Source organism: Equus caballus, chromosome 23, assembly GCF_041296265.1.
Source record: "Equus caballus isolate H_3958 breed thoroughbred chromosome 23, TB-T2T, whole genome shotgun sequence".
NCBI lineage: Eukaryota > Metazoa > Chordata > Mammalia > Perissodactyla > Equidae > Equus > Equus caballus.
Genome location: NC_091706.1, coordinates 53,399,685 through 53,421,532, shown reverse-complemented (window position 1 = coordinate 53,421,532; position 21,848 = coordinate 53,399,685). Strand labels below are relative to the sequence as shown.

Sequence of the window (21,848 nt, the reverse complement as noted above, 5' to 3'; positions counted from 1 at the left end):
GGCTCTACCCACCTCCCGGCGTCAGACAGTCTGTGGAGCAGGAGCCTGGGTCTGCACAGCAGGTTGGAGGAAGGAAACACATTTTGGCCCCTTTTTCTCTCACCATAGCTGCCCCTGGCCTATAGGTTCCATGCCCTGCCTGAAGATGAAGACTCATTCTCTTTGTAACGAAGACTATGGCAAGAGGCTTATTCCAATACTAGAGTCAATTCCTGCCAGGAAAGAGCCTCTTATCAGCTCTGGAGGAAAATTCCAGAGGAAATTTCTGGAGGAAGAAAGGAGCACATTTATGCAGACCAAAAGGCTGCCCTCCAGACTTGGTCTCTTGCCCTGTTACACTTGGCCAGCAGGGGGCTCTTTTCCTGCAACAGCTTTATGAGCCCACAGTCACTGGATCCTGCTGTCTGCCTCCTTTGAACTACATGGAGCTGCCCTCATGTTCCAAAAGTATTCAACATAAAAAAAGGGAGACTTCTCTTACATATGTTTCAACAAAATCTGGAAATATCATTCAACGTTTACCCTCTATGTGTGTCCATCTGGGAAACCTTTAGGCCAGAAACCACAACAGAACAGGAAGCAGCTGGATTAAAAGGGCAGTGAGAGTAAAGGCAGTGAAGGAGGAGGGTTCCCTGGTAATTTCTACACTGAAGAAGAAGGAAACATTTGTGACATGGAAGTGAAGGAATAGATCCAGGAAAGCCGGGAGAGGTGCCAGGAGAAGTGTGCCAGGTGCCAAAATCAGCAAAAGAATATGATATGTCTTTTCCATTCTGGTCTATCCCAATGCCAGATATTGATTTAAGCCACTGTGCTGACTGAACGGAAATCAAACATATCTTTGATATGATGCATTCCTATTTTTCAGTCTTCAAGGTTCTTGCCAGAACTCAACTGACTTTTGTCAGTCAGCTATCAAGAGCAAGATGGTATAGTTTCAAACCAGTTTATAGAAAAAGACATGTAATATTCTCATATAGGTTTCTATGGAGAAAATGAAGACAATAGCTATGACTCATTAAATGTTAACTCCGAGGAAGGGACAATCCTAAATGCTTTAAAATGTACTTACATCAGCTCTACAAATATTTTTTACTCCATATTCCATTTGAGAAAAGTGAAACTCAGGGAAGTTGAGTTGCCTCTGGGCAGAATGTGGGTTCCATGCAGAATCCCATATAGTGAGTTATGGGTGATTCTTTAAGTTATATATTGGTTTCTGTTTTGTTCTGATCTATTTTTTCACTTGCGGAATTATTCTTTCTCTTTTTCACTGTACATCTCTTTTTGATGGCTACATTTGTACTCTCTGATGATTTTAATCTATTTTTTGTTCTTTACCTTAGATTTTTGTGGGAGAGAAATTCTCTAATCCAGTTTCATTTTTCCGTCTGATGAAGGAAGTTTCTCAAAATTTTATAGTCATTGCAGTATGGTTATCTTCGAGTCCCCCAAATTTCAGGATTTTTATAAAGCCAATGCTGCCCTCTGTAGAACAATTCAAAAGTTAATCAGGAAAGATCATCAAGCAAAACTATCAAAGAATAGAACAGGAAAAATTCTTACATATCTAGCTTTACCAGAAAATCAACTGTATTTATAAAACAGCAATGGTATAAACACAATGACAGTAAGGAAAGTTAGGTGACCAGAGTAATAAAGAAAATAATCTCGGAAATTGTGGTATTATCAGTAATTAAGTTTGAAATTAAAGGTATCTTAGCTGTTAAGAAGGAAGAAAAGAAGTTTCAGTAAATGGTAACAGGATAAATGCCTGGCAATCTAGACATAAACCAATTTAGATTCTCATCTCATATCACAGATGAAAATAAAATCCTAATGGAATATAAAAGTAAATGTGAAAGATATAAAAGGGAACTGATCATTCATGAGATCCATACAGGAATGAGAATGGGAGAGGACTGGTTGTATGTGTTCAACATTCTGGCACAGGAGAAAATATTAAAAAATGAGCTGCTTTTTGTAAACATAAAATTGACAAAGAGTTGTACCATAGGAATCCAGCTGCCATCTGCATAGGAAGGGTTTTTATTACTTTTAAGAATTAAGGATATATAAAAACATCATTCATAAAGATAATACAAAACTAGTTATGTCAAAAAACAAAACCCAAATAAAGAGAACTAAAAATAGCAAACAAAGCAAAAGAAAAAACTTTCTAGCCCACTAGTATTTAAAAACGGTTGAACAATGATGCTTGACATTTTAGCCTATTAAATAAGCAGTTATTTAAAAGACATAAAATGTTGATTTTATATGCTTTGTGCCAGTACATCCATTTCTTGAAATCTGTAGCCCAAAAAGTGTTTGTAAAGGTTAAAAAAATTATGTCCAATTATATTAACACATTTTTTCTTCAGGTCCTACCCTATTTCTCTTCTTCCCTTCACAGATAAACTTCTCAAAAGAAGTTGCTATCCACTCTGTCTCCAACACCTTTCCTCTTATTTAACCTTAGTCAATATACTCCAATCTGGATTCTAAGGAATTAATTCTGCCAAACCAGCCCTCACTTTTCCTGAATACAGGACATCATCTTCTAAACGCATTTTTTCCCTTAAATATCCTCTCATCACCATTCTTGTCCTCCTATTGTGCTGCCATTCCATTCCAGCATCCTTTTCTGGCTCCTCATTCTCTTCCCTGCGTTAAAATGTGAAGGTCACTAAGGTTCAGTTTCTTGTCATCTCCCTAATCACTACTCTCTTTCTAAGAGACTTCATTCGTTTCCAGGCCTTCAGGGACCAGGTAGACCCCAGCTCCCAACTAAACACTTCTAGCCTTGGCCCTCTGTAAATTCTAGAACTGTACATCCAATCGTCAAGCTTTAGAGTCTGGATCCTCCAGTTTCTGGTGATAGGAGCTACTTTTCTTTTGCCTATGGTATTAGCATATAATGTAGTTGAAATTAATTGATTGCTTAATACTTTTATGTTTTCTTCCAGCAAAAAGGAAGGTTCCAAGAGAGCTGGCACTTTCTTTTCTTTCTCCACCTTTTTACCCGGTCAAGGCAGTCACAGAACCTGTGATTTAGATACTCAAGTGTTACATTTTGCTTGAATGAAATGAATGAATGAATGAACTGCACCTCCAAGCTTCACATGAGGTTGCAATATCAGTCTTGGCATCGATTTATTAAAAACGTTGACATACAATAAATATAGTAAAATAGTTAAGTACACGAGTACATTAATATGGTCATCTATGATGGGCTGGTGTGCTCTTTGAACTGGATGCTTTAACTTAGAATTGCTTCATACTACGAATAAATGTTGTGACAAACTTTATTCAATTTATTTCATAATGAAGACAGAAAAAATAATCTTTTGAAATGACTAAACATGTGGCAGTATGATGAATTGTATCTGTCCATAAGAATTGTTTCATTAAGAGCATAGGTCTGGTTCCTTAGCTCTTAACCTTTCTTGCAAGCTTGACAATAAAAAGAAGGATCTCATGATTTCTTGCTCTGACAACTTTCCAGGTACAGCAGCTCTTTCTTTTCCATATAGAAACTGATTCCTTGGAAATACCTCTTCACGGCCAGTATGGAGTCTTCATGGCTCAGGGGAGTCCTTCCATACTCAATTCCTGCACCAAGCAGGTCTCCAGGACTTCCCAACGCTCATAAAGCCCAAGGAAGAACTTCTATAGGCCAGTCTCATTCCAGCCATCATCTTATGCAGAACAGATTGAAGATCTGCTGAAGCATCTGGTGGAGGACAGCAGTGGTCGGAGCCTTCTCGACCTTACCGCCATCCACCGGAAACAATTGGAACCAGCTAACTGTCCATCAGTAGGAGACTGGTTAAATAATTTATGACACACGCATTCAATGGGAAACAATACAACTGTTTAAAAAGATAAGTTCTCTATGTGTTGAAAATCAAGTGAAAAAAGAGATGCAGAACAGTGAATATGGCATGCTATCTTTTATATAAAAATAGGGAGAGCGTAATAAAAGAATATAGCTATATTCTTAGTTTGCATATGCATAAAGAAATGGAAAGGACTTAAAAGACAGCAATAACTTTAAATTGTAGGCAATGTTGGAAAAAACTGTGTCAAAGTATACATTTATTCATATGCCAAAATTTAAATTCACTGGTAACTAAAGAAATGCAAGTTAATAAAATATCCATAAAGGGAAAGATCAGTAGTGGGGAAATGCACACTCAAACATTGCTGGAGGTAATATGTTGGAAAGAAATTTCAATATGTCTTGAACCAGTATTCTATCTTTAGGATTTATACAAAAACAAGGGAAAGTTTTATGTCCAGATTTTATGTTTATTACACATTCTATTAAAAAAATGGAGGACAAGAAGGGCATACATTCAAGAACAAATAATGACCAAAGAAAACCATAGTGTGTTTAGTTATTGGACAATTGTGTAGCCATTTAAAAATGTGAGTGGATAACAAAAGCATGAAAAAATTATCGACGTTGGAATTCCATTTCGAGGCAAAAACTCAGGCTATATTATCTACATAGCATGGTCACAGTTTGGTATTTAATGAGAGACAAAGGATACGTGTTTTAAATAATTAAAAATTTGAAAATAACCAAAATTATAATTGAGGTGTCTATTAAATTGCGTGGGATAAGAATTATAAAGTTTTTACCAGGGAAAAATTTTAAGCATCTTCCCCCACGCCCGCTTCTGCCAGATTTCCTTTGAATTTATACAAAAGCTGCATTTCATTGTTATTCAAAAGACAGAAGCCAGGAAGTGTAAATCTTAAAGAAAAAGTATGCATTTGTGGGGAGAGGTCAGACGCCGTGAAGAGTCTACACCAAACGTGCAGCATATTATAAGTGCACCGGTTCCGGCCTAATGACTCCCACAGACAAAGCTAGCCGCGGAGGCTCCGCTCGTGCCCAGCTGGCGCCGCTCCGCTTCCCTGACCCCCGCCCTCCCCGAGCCCCGAGCTCTTGCTCCCATCCCCCACACGCCCGCCCACTGACAGGTCGGGAGGCCGCGCAGGCGCAGTAGCTGCCGTGGCCGCTCCTAGCCCGGGGGATCCTGGGACGAGGCCTTTCCGGAAGGGCCGGCTTGGTGTCCGGCGCTAGCCCGTGTTCCAGGCCCAGGTCCAGGCCCAGGCTGGTGTTCCAGGCCCTTGCTGCAAGGCTGGCCCGTAGCCGCGGCGACGCTCTCGTGACAGCGGAGGGCGTAGCGGGCGCTCGCTGAGGTGCCGGCCTCGCCGCCGAGCGAGCCGCGGAGCGCAGTACGTGGCGGCACCTCCCCCTCGGCCCGGAGCGGAACTGCTGGAGGAGCGGCGCAGGCCGGCCGAGGTGAACCGGGTCGCTTAACTGGCTTCAGGTGATGAATCATCTGCGTAATCGTCAGATTTGAGGTCCACAGCCCTTTGTGGGCCTGCTGCAGAGCAGTCTGCAGTGGATGACTGATAGGTGTGCTCCGAGGGGCGCCGCAGTGACTGCTTGCCCACGATAAGGAAAGCGAGCTCTCCTGGTCTTTGACATCCTCGTTTCCTAAAGCGTTCACGTTATAACCCCTGCCTCCGGCGTACGTCTTTGTGCAAGAGGAAAGCTTTCACATGAAAGTGTCTCTTGGTAACGGCGATATGGGCGTCTCTGCCCATTTGCAGCCTTGCAAAGCAGGAACCACACGTTTCTTTACCAGCAATACTCACAGTTCGGTGGTGTTGCAAGGCTTTGATCAGCTTAGAATAGAAGGATTGCTTTGTGATGTGACTCTGGTCCCGGGTGATGGAGATGAAATCTTCCCTGTTCACAGAGCTATGATGGCATCTGCTAGTGATTATTTCAAGGCTATGTTCACAGGGGGAATGAAAGAACAAGATTTAATGTGCATTAAGCTTCATGGAGTGAACAAGGTTGGTCTGAAGAAAATAATTGATTTTATTTATACTGCAAAACTTTCTCTTAATATGGACAATCTTCAGGACACACTTGAAGCTGCCAGCTTTTTACAAATTTTACCTGTTTTGGATTTCTGTAAAGTGTTTCTTATTTCAGGAGTCTCTTTAGATAACTGTGTTGAAGTTGGGCGAATTGCTAACACCTATAATCTCATAGAAGTGGATAAATATGTCAATAATTTCATCCTGAAGAATTTTCCTGCGTTATTGAGTACTGGGGAGTTTCTAAAACTCCCTTTTGAACGGCTCGCCTTTGTGCTTTCCAGCAATAGTCTTAAGCACTGTACCGAACTCGAGCTGTTCAAGGCTGCCTGTCGCTGGCTAAGGTTGGAAGACCCTCGGATGGAATGTGCTGCAAAATTAATGAAGAATATTCGATTTCCACTGATGACACCACAGGACCTCATCAATTATGTGCAGACAGTAGATTTCATGAGAACAGACAATACCTGTGTGAATTTGCTTTTGGAAGCCAGCAATTACCAAATGATGCCGTATATGCAACCAGTGATGCAGTCAGATAGAACTGCCATTCGATCTGACTCAACGCACTTGGTTACATTAGGAGGAGTTTTGAGGCAGCAGCTGGTTGTCAGTAAAGAATTACGGATGTATGATGAAAGGGCACAAGAGTGGAGATCTTTAGCCCCCATGGATGCTCCTCGTTACCAGCATGGCATTGCTGTCATTGGAAACTTTCTTTATGTAGTTGGTGGTCAAAGTAATTACGATACGAAAGGAAAAACTGCCGTCGATACAGTTTTCAGATTTGATCCTCGGTATAATAAATGGATGCAGGTTGCATCATTAAATGAAAAGCGCACATTCTTCCACTTGAGTGCCCTCAAAGGACATTTGTATGCTGTTGGTGGGCGAAGTGCAGCTGGTGAACTGGCTACAGTAGAATGTTACAACCCAAGAATGAATGAGTGGAGTTATGTCGCAAAAATGTGCGAACCCCACTATGGCCATGCTGGAACAGTGTATGGAGGCTTAATGTATATTTCAGGAGGAATTACTCACGACACTTTCCAAAACGAGCTCATGTGTTTTGACCCAGATACAGACAAATGGACACAAAAGGCTCCAATGACTACAGTCAGAGGTCTGCATTGCATGTGTACAGTTGGAGACAAGCTCTATGTCATTGGTGGCAATCACTTCAGAGGAACAAGTGATTATGATGATGTTCTAAGCTGTGAATACTATTCGCCGACCCTTGACCAGTGGACACCAATTGCTGCTATGTTAAGAGGTCAAAGTGATGTTGGAGTTGCTGTCTTTGAAAATAAAATCTATGTTGTAGGTGGATATTCTTGGAATAATCGTTGTATGGTTGAAATTGTCCAGAAATATGACCCAGAAAAGGATGAGTGGCATAAAGTTTTTGACCTTCCAGAGTCACTTGGTGGCATTCGAGCTTGTACTCTCACAGTTTTTCCACCTGAAGAAAACCCTGGGTCACCTTCTAGAGAGTCACCTCTTTCAGCACCTTCAGATCATTCTTAGGAATAAGGTATAATACCTTTGCAATGCATCATGGATGATCTCCTACTTCCCTGTCAGCTGTGTCTTCTTACAGTGATTGGTAGTTATTAGATAGAGAGGTAACTGATGTTATTTGTATTGTTTGGCTTAGTGTGTATCCATGGTTAACAAATGCATTCTGAAAATGTAGTCAACATAGCCAACTGTCTTAACAGATGTAAAAAGATATGTAGAAAAATGTTCAAGTTAGATGTCTTTTTGTGGTGTTGTGTAAGTCAAATTGTAGCTATTGAGTAAATGTATAATTGTGTTCATTATGCTTCAAAGTTGAAAGTTTTCATCTTTGACTGCAAAACGTCAAAGGGAGGCAGCCTGCTCTAACCTAAAAGAATAAACAAAAGATCACCAAGCATTATTAGCTACCTCCCTTTTTTTATAGAGTTTTTGACATAGCTGCCAACCCACTAGATTGTGTGAGTGCATTCAGAATATGGTGAAGTGTCTTAGGCAGACAGGAGAAATAATAAATTCAAAAATATTAACTAGAAAAAACAGCATAGCCCTAAATCAGGGTCTCTTTGGAGGGGGTGGGGGTTGAGAAAATATAAACAAACAGGTCTACATACACACATATGTATATACATACATATATACATAGACACGTACATATGTGTATACATACATACACATATACGTATATAATTATTAAGTTGATTGGCTCTTTGGCTATAGTAAAATTGTTTTTAAATTTAAATTTTTTTCCACCTAGCAGCTATTTCTGTTCAAATAGGAGTTCAGTTCCAGAGAATAAGTGTCTCTGTAGTCATAACTGAATTGAGATAGATAAGGACTACAACCTATTAAATTGACAACCAAATTTGTCACTTGACTAAATTGTTAGTTCCAATGAAGCATATTACTTTTTCTGCTTGTATATTGTTTTCTGTAGGGTTGCTTTTATACAGGTTATTTAACGAAGTTTAGGTTTCAGAGAATTGTTTTGCTCAGTAAATTTAGGCTTTGTTATTTTCCACCTTTTTGTTGAGTAAAGCATGATATGAAAAAAGCAAAGAAAGAAATGTGGTGAACAAAGCTGTAGGATTTTAAGTTCAGTCTCCCCACTTAGTCATTCTAACATGAGTATTTGATTTGGGGAGGTTGCCCTCGTGCTGCTCCAGCCCGTGTGCATCCTGAGCTTTGTGTGACCTGCCTCAAGGTTATGATCTGAGCAAGCAGGAGATACACTGGCTGCATCAAATCAGAAAAATGTCCTTTTGGTGCTGTCTGAAGGACAGAACCAACTTCAGATTCCCCAGGAAGCCAGCTACGGAAAGCCTAGCACACAGCTGTCTTGCAGGTAACACTAAATTAGATTTTCAGCCTCTTCAATACCTAGGGCATCCCTAATGGTTGAGAACCATCTGGGGAGATCTTAATGGAAGCTTAGCAAATGGAATCATAGGAATCCTCTGCAGGCATTCTGAAGAAATGCTTTCCTGGAATAAATTGTCTACCTGAAGAAAAAATTTATGTGCATATATATGTATATCCCTATACCTGGGAGATTGTCGTAGTGTAAATCAGGAACAACGTTGTTATTGACAATCTCATAATAAAACTCAGGAACCAAGACAGAAGGAATTGGCTTCCAGGGATCTGAACCTTATTGCCCATACAAATGTTGATTCATTTAATGCTTTTTGTGATTTCTGCATTGGCAGAAATTTTCATACTTTCTCTGTGTTTTTTTAATGACTCAATTTTGTATTACTAAAATAGCACATTTGAGTACATTTAGAAAATAGAAAAAGTAGAATTTGCTATTAACCTTGTGTATTGAATAAGCAAGAAATGTCATTCTAATCATTTCCTTGATTATTAATGAGATTAAATATTTGTGTGTTTTGAGTAGCTGTGTTTCCTCTTTGATCAAACGTTCATGTCCTTTGCCTTTGTAATACCTGTTGGAGTTGCTTTGTTTTTCATATCAAGTTATAGCATCTCTTTATATAATAAATATAATTTAACTGGCATTTGCTTACATCGAGTTTTTTTCTCCATCTATTACAGTTTTAAAAAGGCAGGGCCATTCAGTCCATTTTTGAGATCAAATTTGTCTATCTTTTTGCGTTTTGGCCTTTTGGAGGATAATTTTGCTGTGCTTCCTTTATTTCTTACATAGTATAGATGTATTACTTTTTTGGTGCTAATTCTGACATGCTGAGATGGTATTGCCCTGCTTGGCTTCTGTTCTGCACAAGCTTTTCTCTTTCCCTTGTTGAAAAAAGGTTTCTGCCTTCTGTTACGTTTGACCCTGTTGCTTTCTAGTTAACTAAATATTGCTTAACGAGGTGAGCTAACTCACCTTCCTACATCCCATACTTCCAGTCTCACACACTCAACCTCTCATCCTTTTACTTGCTAATTTCCTGCAGTTGACAGCTCTCTTGGCAATCATAAAACAGCTGACTGGTGCTCTGTTAAAACTGCTAATTAAATCTGGAATTCCTTCCTTACAGATATGGAAATTTTAGGTGGCTTTGAAATGATTGACTGGAAAGAGATTTTCATAAGCTGATAATTTTTTGTAGAAAATTTAGGCTGTGTAAAAATATTTGGAAGAGGATGAAAAAACTGCAAGCACATAAAGTATTGTTAACATTTGATTTCTTGTTTCAATTTTTCTGATAAGTTCAAAAATTAGCATTTGTTAGCTTTTCTAATTATAAAATAATTTCTATTGTAGAAAGTACAGGAAAATAAAAGTGAACAAAAAGTGTAAATTATCAGTGATTCCACATGCCATAGATGACTTCTGTTAACACTGGGTATATTATGCATATACATGTGTACAGAGATTCGTCAAATATTTTTCAACTATGCCAGACCCTAAGCTAGAATCTGGCTGATAAAAGGAAGGAAATCCAACTTCCAAAGACACACTGCTATCATGATTTTTTCTCTAGGTTTTCTAAAATGCATATATATTAGAAAATAATATGTAAAATGTGTTTTTCCTAATTATCAAGTGCCTTAAAAAAACAGGTTCCATTTTTACCCCAATAAATCCATACTTAATTTTTTTCCAACTTGCCAACAGTTGTAGTTTTATAGTTTACCTGCAAAGCAAACACATTCAATCATGTACAAATTTTTCTGGTTTGTAATTAAGATTAGCTTGCTCAGATTATAAAGACAAAATATGTTCCTACAGAACCTTTCATTCAGAACTACAGAAAGAGAAGTAAAAGCAATGTCCTATCCCCAGGTCAACCAATTATTAGCAACTCCTGAAAGACCTTGGGGTAAGTTAATGACATCTCTAAGCTTCAGCATCCCTGCTTGTTTATGGGATTGGGGGTGGGTGTTAATATTATCTATATCAGGATTATAAGGAGAGAATGTTATAAAGTGATTAGCAGAAGACATGCACAGAGAAGCATTTAGTAAATGATAGCTGTTAACTAATAAAGTTGGCATACTGCATCATTGTTTTTAACTACTTTCATCTGAATGATTTTCACAGCTTGTTTTCTTTGAAAGTATTAAATGTCTGCAATATTTCATCTGTGACTATGCCCTCATTTTTTCCATTTCCCTCTGAGTATATATTTCAATTCCCTAAATTTTCACAATTATGAATTAAGCAAGATTTAATATTCTTACATAAAATTTTGTCCATATCTAATACCCGGTGATAAATTCTGAGAAGTAAAATCTGTCTTTAGTGACTATTTCAAAGGATATCTTTGCAATTCTAGTTATCTGACCGTTTGGATTTATATTTCTTTAATTACTGGCCAAACTGAAGTTTTTATTTATTGAGCATGTGCATTTTTTGTGTGCAAATAGTTTGTTCTTGTCTTTTGCTTTAAATGTCCTATTTGCTACAGAGACTTTTTATCCTCAATTTATGGCATTTTTATGGGGGCATGGCTATTCAATTTTTTTTGAGATATAACTGACATAACTAGTTCTCAGGTGTACAACATAGTGATTTTATATATAGTGAAATGATCACTACAATATGTCTGGTTAACATCCATCAGTACTCGTAGTTACAAATTTTCTTTTCTTGTAATAGACCTTTTATAGCCATCCCTGGTGGTCAGGTGGTTAAGATTGAGCACTCTCAGCGCTGTGGACCATGTTCACTTCCTGGTCAGGGAACCACACTACCCATCTGTCAGTTGTCACAGTGTGGTGGCTGCTGTTGCTGGGCTGCTGAAAGCTATGCTACCAGTATTTCAAAGACCAGCAGGGTCACCCATGGTGGACAGGTTTCAGTGGAGCTTCCAGACTAAGACTAGGAAGAAGGATCTGGCCACCCACTTCTGAAAAGTTGGCCATGAAAACCCTATGGATAACAGCGGAGCATTGTCTGACACAGCGCTGGAAGATGAGAGGATGGTACAAAAAGACAGGGCAGGGTTCTGCTCTGCTGTGCACAGGGTCTCGAGGAGTTGGAACTGACTGGAGGGCACTAACAGCAATGAGAAGTTTTAAGATCTACTCTTAGCAATTTTCATATATACAATACAGTATTATTGTCAACATAGTCACCATGCTGAACATTGCATCCCCAGGACTTATTTATCTTACAGCTGGAAGTTTGTACCTTTTGACCACCTTCACCCATTCAATTTAATGTAGTCAAATATGTACGTCTGTCTTGCATTTTGACCTTTTGGTGATAATTTTGCTGTTTTTTTACATAGTACTGATGTCAAATTACTTGTCCTTTATCCTACTGCTTATGTGGTGCTAATTCTTAACATGCTAAGGTGGCATTTACTGCTTGTCTCCTGTTCAAATAGCTTTCCCTCTTTCTAGTTGAAATCAAGATGAATTTTTCCTATAAATTTGTAACCATTTTATATTAACAATATTAATATTTATTTATAGCAAGTATGTTACAGCATTTTTGAGTATGTCTTAACATGCAAGTTTTTGTTTGTAAGGTAGTGAAATTTATTTTTCCTTTGTCTTTTTTTAATGCTTTCTTGCATAATTTTTTCCCATCACGAGATGGTCTAATTGTCCCAGTACTTTCTTATTGTTATGAATCTGACTTTTTTTTTTTTAAAGATTGGCACCTGAGCTAACAACTGTTGCCAATCTTCTTTTTTTTTCTTTTTTCCTGCTTTTTTCTCCCCAAATCCCCGCAGTACATACTTGTATATTTTAGTTGTGGGTCCTTCTAGTTGTGGCATGTGTGATGCTGCCTCAGCATGGCCTAATGAGCAGTGTCACGTCCGCACCCAGGATCCGAATACTGGGCTGCCGAGGCGGAGCACAAGAACTTAACCACTCAGCCACGGGGCCGACCCCTGGATCTGACTTTTTACTAAACTTCTAGTATAAAATTTATTGTGTTTTAAAATTATTATCCAATTGTTCCATCACTACTTTTTGAATAACCTTCACTTTCTCATTGAAGCTTTATGCTTTAAAATCATATAATAAAATCTTATTTATAATATGGGCAATTTAGCATCTTTTTCTTTAGTTCCAGTGATCTTTATTAACGTTATATTTGGTTTATAGGCTGCTGTTTTAAACGGAATTTTATATTCCAAACTCTACTGCAGTAGTAGGAAATACATGGTTTTAGCCTGTTGGTTTTCTGTCACTATTACTCTCATTGATTCTTAGTTTTTTGGGTGGAACGTTACTCAGTGATTCTTAACAGTGTTTTGGGTGGATTCTCTTGTGTTTTCACCTTAAAGAATCATATTATCTGCATAGTATAAAAACCTTGTTTCACAACTTAAAGCATTGGTTAATACTTCCAGCAAAATTATAGTGCCACGAGGCATTGTGTCTTGATAGGTAATTTTAATAGGGCTAATGCTAATTTTAGAATTCCTCTGTTAAAGAGAGAGTCTTGATCTTGTTCATGAAGTATTTGCTTACTCATTAATTGGTATTAATTCATTCATAATCCATCACAAATACTTATCAAAATTTATTGAGGTGGCAATTTAACTTTTCTCATTTCATATACTGAAGAAGAGTTTGACTTTTTATAGTTCCCAATTATTGGGTTAGAAAGCAATTTGGCAAGAGTAGTAAAAGATTATCTTCCAAATTTCATACCTTTTGGACATTAAGTCTATTTCTGGAATAAATAACAAATAAATAAGCCAAAAAATGGGTCATCTCAGCATGATACTATTATTATTTCCTTCCTAATATGAACCCATCAGACTTTCCCTAAGTTTACTTTCAAAAATGAATATTTTAGAATTCTTCCCACTCTGATTTTGTTACCTTATCTATGTCTCTAGTACCCATTTGTAAGCATATATCTGAATGGCTGAATGATGGTTAAAACAAAAAGACTTAGGTATTCATTAAAGATGATTGCATACAGTAAGGAACTGAAGTTGTGTTCCTTAACCAAATACACTAATATGTTGTTCTGTTTTCTTAGTCTGAGTGACCACTTTCTAGGGGCTGATATTATTCTGCCATCTACTGGTTGAAATTAAAAGTCCTTGTTTAGATTCCAGAAAATGTATCCCTTTTAAACAAAACCATAATGACAAAAACCAGCAGAAATTTTTATAGTGTATGTGAAAGTTGAAAGTCTTCAGATCATGCTAAATCACATAAATAAATATTAAAAAACCTATAGTAACTTGGTGTATATGATGGGTTAGATATTCCAAGAGAAGAATATATTTTTTGGTACCACGTAAAAATACAGGTTTAAATTCCCTTGATTTTTCATTTATTTATTGATAAATTAATATAATTTGAACATTATCAAAAATATGCAAAATTTCATCTGGATTCTAATCATTCACATCCACTATGTGGCTTTTTTTCTGAGTGGATTCCCCATCTCTTTATTATTTTTATTTTTTAGCAGAGAGCCTCATCATGAAGACACATAATCTTTTCAGCGGCAGAAAGAATGTACTATGCAATATATCCGGGTATAAGTAAACCTTACAAACTTGTGCTATTCTAAGAGCTTTGTATATTGGTTTGCCCATGTGGATTCTAGGATCGTATCACTGCTCTAGCCACACAGCTTTCATCCAGCCCAGACAGCAACACACATACATAAGCACTCACGTGTGTTATACACAATGACTTCTGCACCAGCTGTTCCAAATTCTTTTTAGTACCATCCATGGGCTCAAAGAAAGCCTGTTTCTTGGCTATGGGAACAGTAAGAGTGGCATGATTACCCATTTCCTCATTCTCCAAAACATCGCCTCAGAGAAAAACATTCTCCTGTTAAGCATTCTTTCCCTCAGGATGGATGTGACTGAAAACAGGTGACTTCTTTATAGTGCCTCCTGGAGGATATCAAGAGCACACATATCCCATATTTCTTTTCTAGATAGAACTGAAGGAACAAGGTTATATTTCATGCAATCTTAGACCAAGATGAGTATAAAGCTGATGACAGCAGCCAAGGTCTGTGACCTGAACTCAGATGTTTCATTGTGCACGGCCCCTCCTCCAGTCCTAAGTCTATAGAATAATTCTGACTCTTTACTGGCGCGTCTTCCAGAAGGCTGTTACTATAGAGGTAGAAATTTGTCATTCTTTGCCTCATTTCACCCAAGAACCAGTCAGTAGAGTCTGGGGGGATGGGGGGGGCAGGTCTAATTCCTACGGACTCAAACAACTTTATCTTACTTGGGAAGTATAGTTTATCACTTGGAAGTCAAAACATTCTTCTAGCTGGGAATTAGTGATCCACAAAAACTTTCTAATTCACGGCAAATCATGAACCAAAACACAGTCAATATAAAATCCTAACTTACAGTCAGTAATAACATTTCTTTCTTCATACTAGGCAGATTGTTTACTTCAGTTTTTTATTAATCTCTCCATCCTTCTCCAGATGAGAAAAATCACAGATTTCACAATATGTATACAGGCACACTTGAAGGCATGACTTAAGCTCGAAGATCCGGGGAAAGAGGGTTTTCTAATCTTAATGGAAAACCATCTCCATTAATGAGCTCACTCATGGGTGTCTTCCTGGCCAAGGCCCCAGATATTGTGAAGAAAGATAAGCCATTCCTTCTGAGTCCTGTACAAATCCCTGACTCAGAATCTGTGAGAATAAGACAATTATTTAGGGTGGAACATTTTGGACTAATTTGTTTCAAAGCTATAGTAATGGGGACAGAAATTTTGTATTGGGAGTGGAGTGCTACAAAAAAAAAGATAACAAGCCCTATTTATCAGATCAGTTTGAGTATGAGACTGTAAAATCCTTTAAAACTTCAGAAAGATGTAAGGTGTTGCCTCAGACTTTCAAACAAACAAAAGGCCTTCCCAGGATCCTAAGACAGTGCCTCACAGATTCTCTCCATTAAGTGACAGGACTCTTAAGAAACCCAGTTGTCTCACAGAGGCCTCATGGGTAGCCCAAAGTGAAATAGGGTGTATTTGAAGGGATTTGTGGGTGTGCCTATTGTCTGATGACATTCATTATAAATTGATATACAGCAAACCCACTAAATATTTAAAGTAATTATATCAGTTTAGACTGAAAGTAAAAGAGCATACCATAAAAAGAGGCCTTTGGACCCCAAAACTTTTCCAGAAAGGAAGTAGGCTGAGAAGCCTATACAATAAAAACATGACACATGCCACAACTAGAAGGACCTGCAACTAAGATATACAACTACGTACCAGGGGGGATTTGGGGAGATAAAGCAGAAAAGAAAAAGATTGGCAACTGTTGTTAGCTCAGGTGCCAATCTTTAAGAAAAACAAAAACCAAAACTAAACAAAAAAAACACATGAGCCTCTTCTTGTGGAAAAGGAAGAATAACTTAAAAGGCAGAACCAGGAAGCTAGAGGAAAAAAGTCAGCCATGGAGAGTAATTCCTAGAGAGATGGGCTGAGCCACAATCTGAAAACTGACACCGGCTGCCCTAATGCATATAAGAATTACAATAGGCCAGTGATTGCTGAGGGCTCTTGCTTTCCCCCATTTTGAATGGGAGTGTCTGTAATGTTATTTTAGGCCTGTCTCAGACATTGCATATTGAGAGTTAAGGGACAAATAACCTCTCTGTTTAGATTACAGGTCTTCACATTGAGATAACGGCCCTCAAGGACCAGCGCTGGAGGAATTCACCTGAGGAGCTCCATCCACACCTGGATCTGACTGAGATGGTGAAACTCTGGGCTGGGATCCATGCCTCAATGAGAGGAGACTTTGGAAGGTCTTGAGAGGTGGTGAATGTATTTTACATGTGAAAGGGGTGTGATATTTTTGTGAACTGTAGTAGACTGCATTTTTCCAAAGATAGTAGCAACAATCTCTCCCATTATACATATTTTTCTAGAATGCTCAAAGTCCTCTATCAAGAAATATATCCTCTTTCCTGAAATCTGAAAGGGCTTGTGACAACTAGAATGTAGAGAGATGACACTGTGATTTCTGATGCTAGGTCATAAGGCAATGCTGCTTTCCGTCTTGCTCACTGAACCATTTAAGAGAAGCGAGATCACCGGGAGGACGTTATGCAGTGAAGCAGCCCAGACAACATGGAGAGGCCTTGGGAAGGTGCTGCTGTCCACAGCCCCAGCTGAGGTCCCAGCTGACAGACATCAACGGCCACCATACATCTGAGGAAAGAAAAATCCAAATTATTATCCACATATTCCAGCCCCCAAACATCAAAATCACCCCAAGCCTCTTCCCAGATGAAATCTGAGACAGTGTGGAACAGACAGGCCATTCCCGCTGCACTCTGCCCACATTCCTAATCCACAGAGTCTGTGAGCATAAGAAAATGTTTGTTTTAAGCTATGACATTTTACGACAAATTTGTAACACAGCAAATATTTACTGTAACATACTCTACCTGAGTCAACTAACACAAGGAGCAGAAACAAGTGGTAATAATAATTCACTCAGGAATTTCAGTCAGAATAGCAGGGCCAGGCAGGTCCTTTCCCCTGCCTGCAGACAGTAAGGGAATGGCAGAGGCTATGGTCCCGGTATAACATCCCAGGACCACTTTGTAAACAAAGTGACTATTCAACCTGGATTGAGCTCCTGGCACCAGTGCTGGGATTGGGGAGAAAATCAGAAAATATTAAAGGAGAAAAAATAAGAAAACTTTAGTGATTGTTTTTGAATTTTTCACTTAAGGAAGAAACAAAAATAGGAATGACAAATTAGTTACAAATTAATAACAAAATAACAAAGCACAACATATGAAAAGAACATGTGGGGTATGGTCAAATGTATATTTACTAGAAAATTTCTAATTGTGTATTTATTTAATAAAAAAGAGATTATGAATAAGTGAATTAAGCATTCAATTCAAGAAGCTGAGAAAAGAACACTAACAAAAATAAAGTAGAAATAAGGAATTAATAATTACAAAATCAGAAATGAACCTGAAAACAAAACAAAAAGCAATAGCCTTGATTTTAAAAAAAATCAAAAGGTGTTTCTTTAAAAGATCAGTAGAATAGAAAAAACAAGCGAAACTAATTCACAGAAAAGGGTAAAAATACTTTTGGAATAAAAAAGAAAACATTTATAGATGCAGAGAAGTTATTTTTAATTTTTTTTTTTTGAGGAAGATTAGCCCCGAGCTAACATCTGCTGCCAGTCCTCCTCTTTTTGCTGAGTAAGACTGGCCTTGAGCTAACATTGTGCCAATCTTCCTCTACTTTATATGCGGCATGCCTACCACAGCATGGCTTGACAAGCGGTACCATGTCCGCACCCTGGATCCGAACTCGGGAACCCCGGGCTGCCAAAGCAGAACCTGCGAACGTAACCACTGCCCCACCCAGCGGCCCTAAAGTTATTTTTAACTTTTAAGGAGAAACAAAGATACCCAACTTTACACCAATAAATTTTAAAGTTAGATAAAATAATTTTCTTTGAATATGCGAATAATCGTTTGATGTCACAGAAAGTAGTAAAATCCCAACCCCTCCCTCCCCTCGACACACAGGCACACAAAAGACGGCAGGGCTAGAGCTTTCAGTCAGAGAGGATTTCCGCTGCATAAACTGTTCTGGAGCATGGGCAAAGCTGTGACGCCTCCCAAGTCATTATGTGAAGTTACCACAACCCCGACAGCAAAATGGAACAAATGAAAAGTTAGCACCATCTCGTTTACGAACTAAAAGCAATATTATTAGTGAGTGCAATCCGGCGGTTTGTTAAAAATGTACTACAATCTGGACTAAGCAGAATGTATGTCAGCAAAATAAGGATGGCGAAAAACTAGGCAATTGTAGTCATGTTTATTTCAGTCCTAAGTGATAGAAGCACACTAAAAGAGAAGGAACAGAAAATAGAAATTGCTGACCTAACTGGTTAGGGGTGGTGGAGCCTCCCTTAGAACCAAAGTGACCTCACCAGCTCCGTCTCCCCCGCCCCCCTCCCCCCTCCCCTCTCCCCCTCTTTCTCTTTCTTCCCCCAGGTCACTTCACGCCATCCCCACCCCGCCCCCGACTTTCTTTTTGCCTGGGGAGGGCGGGTGGGGGCCCTGTAGGCCAAGGCTGGGAAGAGTCAGGCGATGTTAGCTACTGTGGACCTGGGGGCCGCAGGCTCAGTCTTCGCCGCGAGAAGGGTGGGCCTGTGGGGAGAAAATCGCTGTGGATCCCAAAGCCCCAGGCCACGCCCCGCCGTCCACAGCGGGGACCAGACGGCGGGAGAACGGACTCGGGCGCTGGAGGAAGGCGGGCAGACAGCGGAAGGCCCCGGGGCTGCGGGGACCTCCTGGGAACCCAGGGTCGGTCGGCCTCCCCGGGGAGGGGACCTGGTCCTCGGGGGTCTCCCGGCCCCAGCCCCGACCCTAGAGCCTGGCCTCTGCGTCTGTGCGCGCCCGGGTGGAGCCATAGTTAATGCGTTCAGACAAAATCCACAGAGAATAGTGGCATAAAATCGGAACACCAAGGGTTAATTCATGCAGTTCCCGTCATGCTGTCACCAGAAATGTGCTCACTGCACACAGTGACAGATATGTGCTTGGCGGCGTGGCTTCAGGGAAAGGAAGACAGGGCTGGTGACTGTCCTCCAGGGAGCAGGGCAGACGGACACTGGAGGCAGGATTAGGACTCGGGAAGCAGCAGCACGCTCAGCGCGGCTCCGAGCGAGTCCTCAGAGCCGAGGAACAGGAGGGACTCGGACGCAGCAGAAGGCTCCACGTTCTGACAAAACCTGCGGCCCCTGAGTGTAAAGGACATCAGATTTCCATGTCCTCTTCTAAAGAAGTGAGACGACTTCAGTAGTGGTCACACAGGAAATTGTAAAGATGAAGCAAAATAAAGTGGGCAAAGGACAGGCTGCGAATCTGAACCTGGTGAACGCGCGCTGCCAGTGTTCACGGGACTCACACGCGTCTGCACAGCCCGGCGCGGCCGGCAGGGGGCTCTGACGGCGGCTCCCCTAACTCTCGGGGGGCTGCGTGTCGAGGCTCCAAAGAAACCCCCCCGGCGAGGGGACCGTCTGCAGGGCTGTGAAGGAGCAGAGCCCAAGTCTCCACCCTCGGGTCGGCGCCCGGCGCTTGAAGGAGAGAAGCAGCCGGCGCGCCTGAGGCTCTCCGCAGAGAACCAGCCCGAGGAGGGTCGTCTGAGCCCACGTGGCTGCTCGGCGACCAGTAGAAATGAGCCAAATAGTCCCCTCCCTCGGCCTCAGCTCCCTTCACACCCCCTCTGGCGATATTTCTTAAGGGACCAGTTAAAAAAAAAAAGTTGCAAAGTCCAGGAAACTGATTAAAAGAAATATGGGGGAGAGAGTGACAAGAAATGGGACATTGCTAGGTTTCCAGCCAGGGAAGCTCACAACACTAATTCACAAGCTGTTTCCTGGGTTAGCATTCGGCTAAAGTGAGGGAGTACTTCCCTCAAGCATGGAAGTTAAGGAGACACCAAATCTAAGTACTCAAGATAAATAATATTTTAACACAAGATTAAAAAGGAAAACTAATGCCAAAACACCCATGATGAACAAAATATCAAAATTTTAAATACAGACAAGAAAGGACCCTGCACTGGCAAGGCTGGGAGTGTCTTACAAAGGAAGGGGGGGCTCCATGCAAAGGAAATTTAGGCAAATTCCATTCAGTCTATAAAATTCATACCAAAGAAAATTGAAGATCTGACCTGTTCAATGTCCTCCACGGCCTGTACACAGCACTAACTTCCTTTGAACAACACAGTGAAGGCGGAGTCCTGTGAAAGTCGTTTGAGCAACGTGAAGTTAAATAAAAATTATTTAAGATTCTCACGGAATCAGGAGAAAGTGTCAAACATGGCAATTCTCAATTTAAAAAAAGTAAAGAAGTAATCTTGAAAAAATATTATTCAGTTTACTTCCATTAAAGCGAGGAAAGCAAAATTATATTAAATTGTTTTGGTAAAATAAAATATAGTTTAAATAAATAGGTGAAGTTGAATAAAATGCTGTTTTAACAGTTTTAATGTTAACAATATTTAAATTTTTTTATATTTATATTTAATTATAAAATATTTTTAATTATATTATAATATAATTATACATTATATTTTAATTAATAATAATTAATATATTACTATATATAATATATAACAATATATAATATATAATAATATATATTATTAATAATAAAAATAATTAATAATAATTATAAAATATAAAAATTTAATTAAATGCTGTCAATTTCAATGTTGAAAATATTTCTAAATTTCACGTTTGATATTTATGGTTAATATTAAAATATTTTAATATCAAAAGCAGCTTAATAAAAAGCAGTTTCAATATTCCAGGTTTTCAGTTTCTCAGTACTGTCCTCCTCCACCTTCCCGCTGTCACGCTGGAAAGTCACCAGGAAAGTCCCCGAGCACGTGGGGGGCACCTTCCCCGCCTCGGACCCAGGGGCGCCGCGCCCGACTCACCCCCGCGGGTCCCCAACACCGTCCGCTCGCGGCCCACGTCCCCGCCGTCCCCTTTCTCCGCATCTGTCGCCGCATCTCGCCCACAAACGCTCCCGAATCTGTAAAAACCACTCAACACGCTCGGATTCCGGCCTCAGACCCTCAAGAAACGGCTTCTTTGTAAAAATGGCCTCGCCGAAGTTTCTGTGCGAAAGGAAAGCGCAAAACTCAGGGGCAAGTGCAGAAAATGCCGGGTTCGGTGCTCTCTCCCTGAGAAACGCGTCCCCGGCGAGGCCGCGGCCAAGCTCTCCGCGCAGCAGTAGGGCCGCGGAGAGGAAGGTGTCTCGTGCACTATTAAAGAGGCACGAAGTTGGCTCCCAAGGCTGCGACGCACACCCCCTCCAGCGGCCCGAACGACTGAAACCGACCAAGTCCGCGCCTCGGAGCGCCCGGCGTCAGGAAAGGCCCCCTGCACGCCCTCTAGCGGCCGCCCAGGGAATCCCGCTTTCCGGGGAGCCCGCGAAGGAAACTGCGCTAGTTGTTCAGCGGTGCCCTGCGCGCCCCCT

At 40.2% G+C, this 21,848-nt stretch overlaps 1 protein-coding gene and 1 long non-coding RNA gene across 2 annotated transcripts; one reads left to right on the top strand and one right to left on the bottom strand.

Annotated features, from left to right (window-relative positions):
- The first annotated feature begins 5,543 nt into the window (after positions 1-5,543).
- KLHL9 (kelch like family member 9) lies at positions 5,544-7,531 on the top strand. Its single transcript, NM_001257143.1, has one exon. The coding sequence runs from the start codon at positions 5,581-5,583 to the stop codon at positions 7,432-7,434; it is 1,854 nt and encodes a 617-aa protein (NP_001244072.1). The 5' UTR covers positions 5,544-5,580; the 3' UTR covers positions 7,435-7,531.
- Positions 7,532-14,137: 6,606 nt separating this feature from the next.
- LOC138920456 (uncharacterized) lies at positions 14,138-21,785 on the bottom strand. Its single transcript, XR_011431628.1, has 3 exons — positions 21,304-21,785; positions 20,533-20,601; positions 14,138-17,025 (listed from the first exon to the last, which is right to left on the bottom strand). It is a non-coding gene; the product is annotated as an uncharacterized lncRNA (long non-coding RNA).
- Positions 21,786-21,848: the final 63 nt, after the last annotated feature.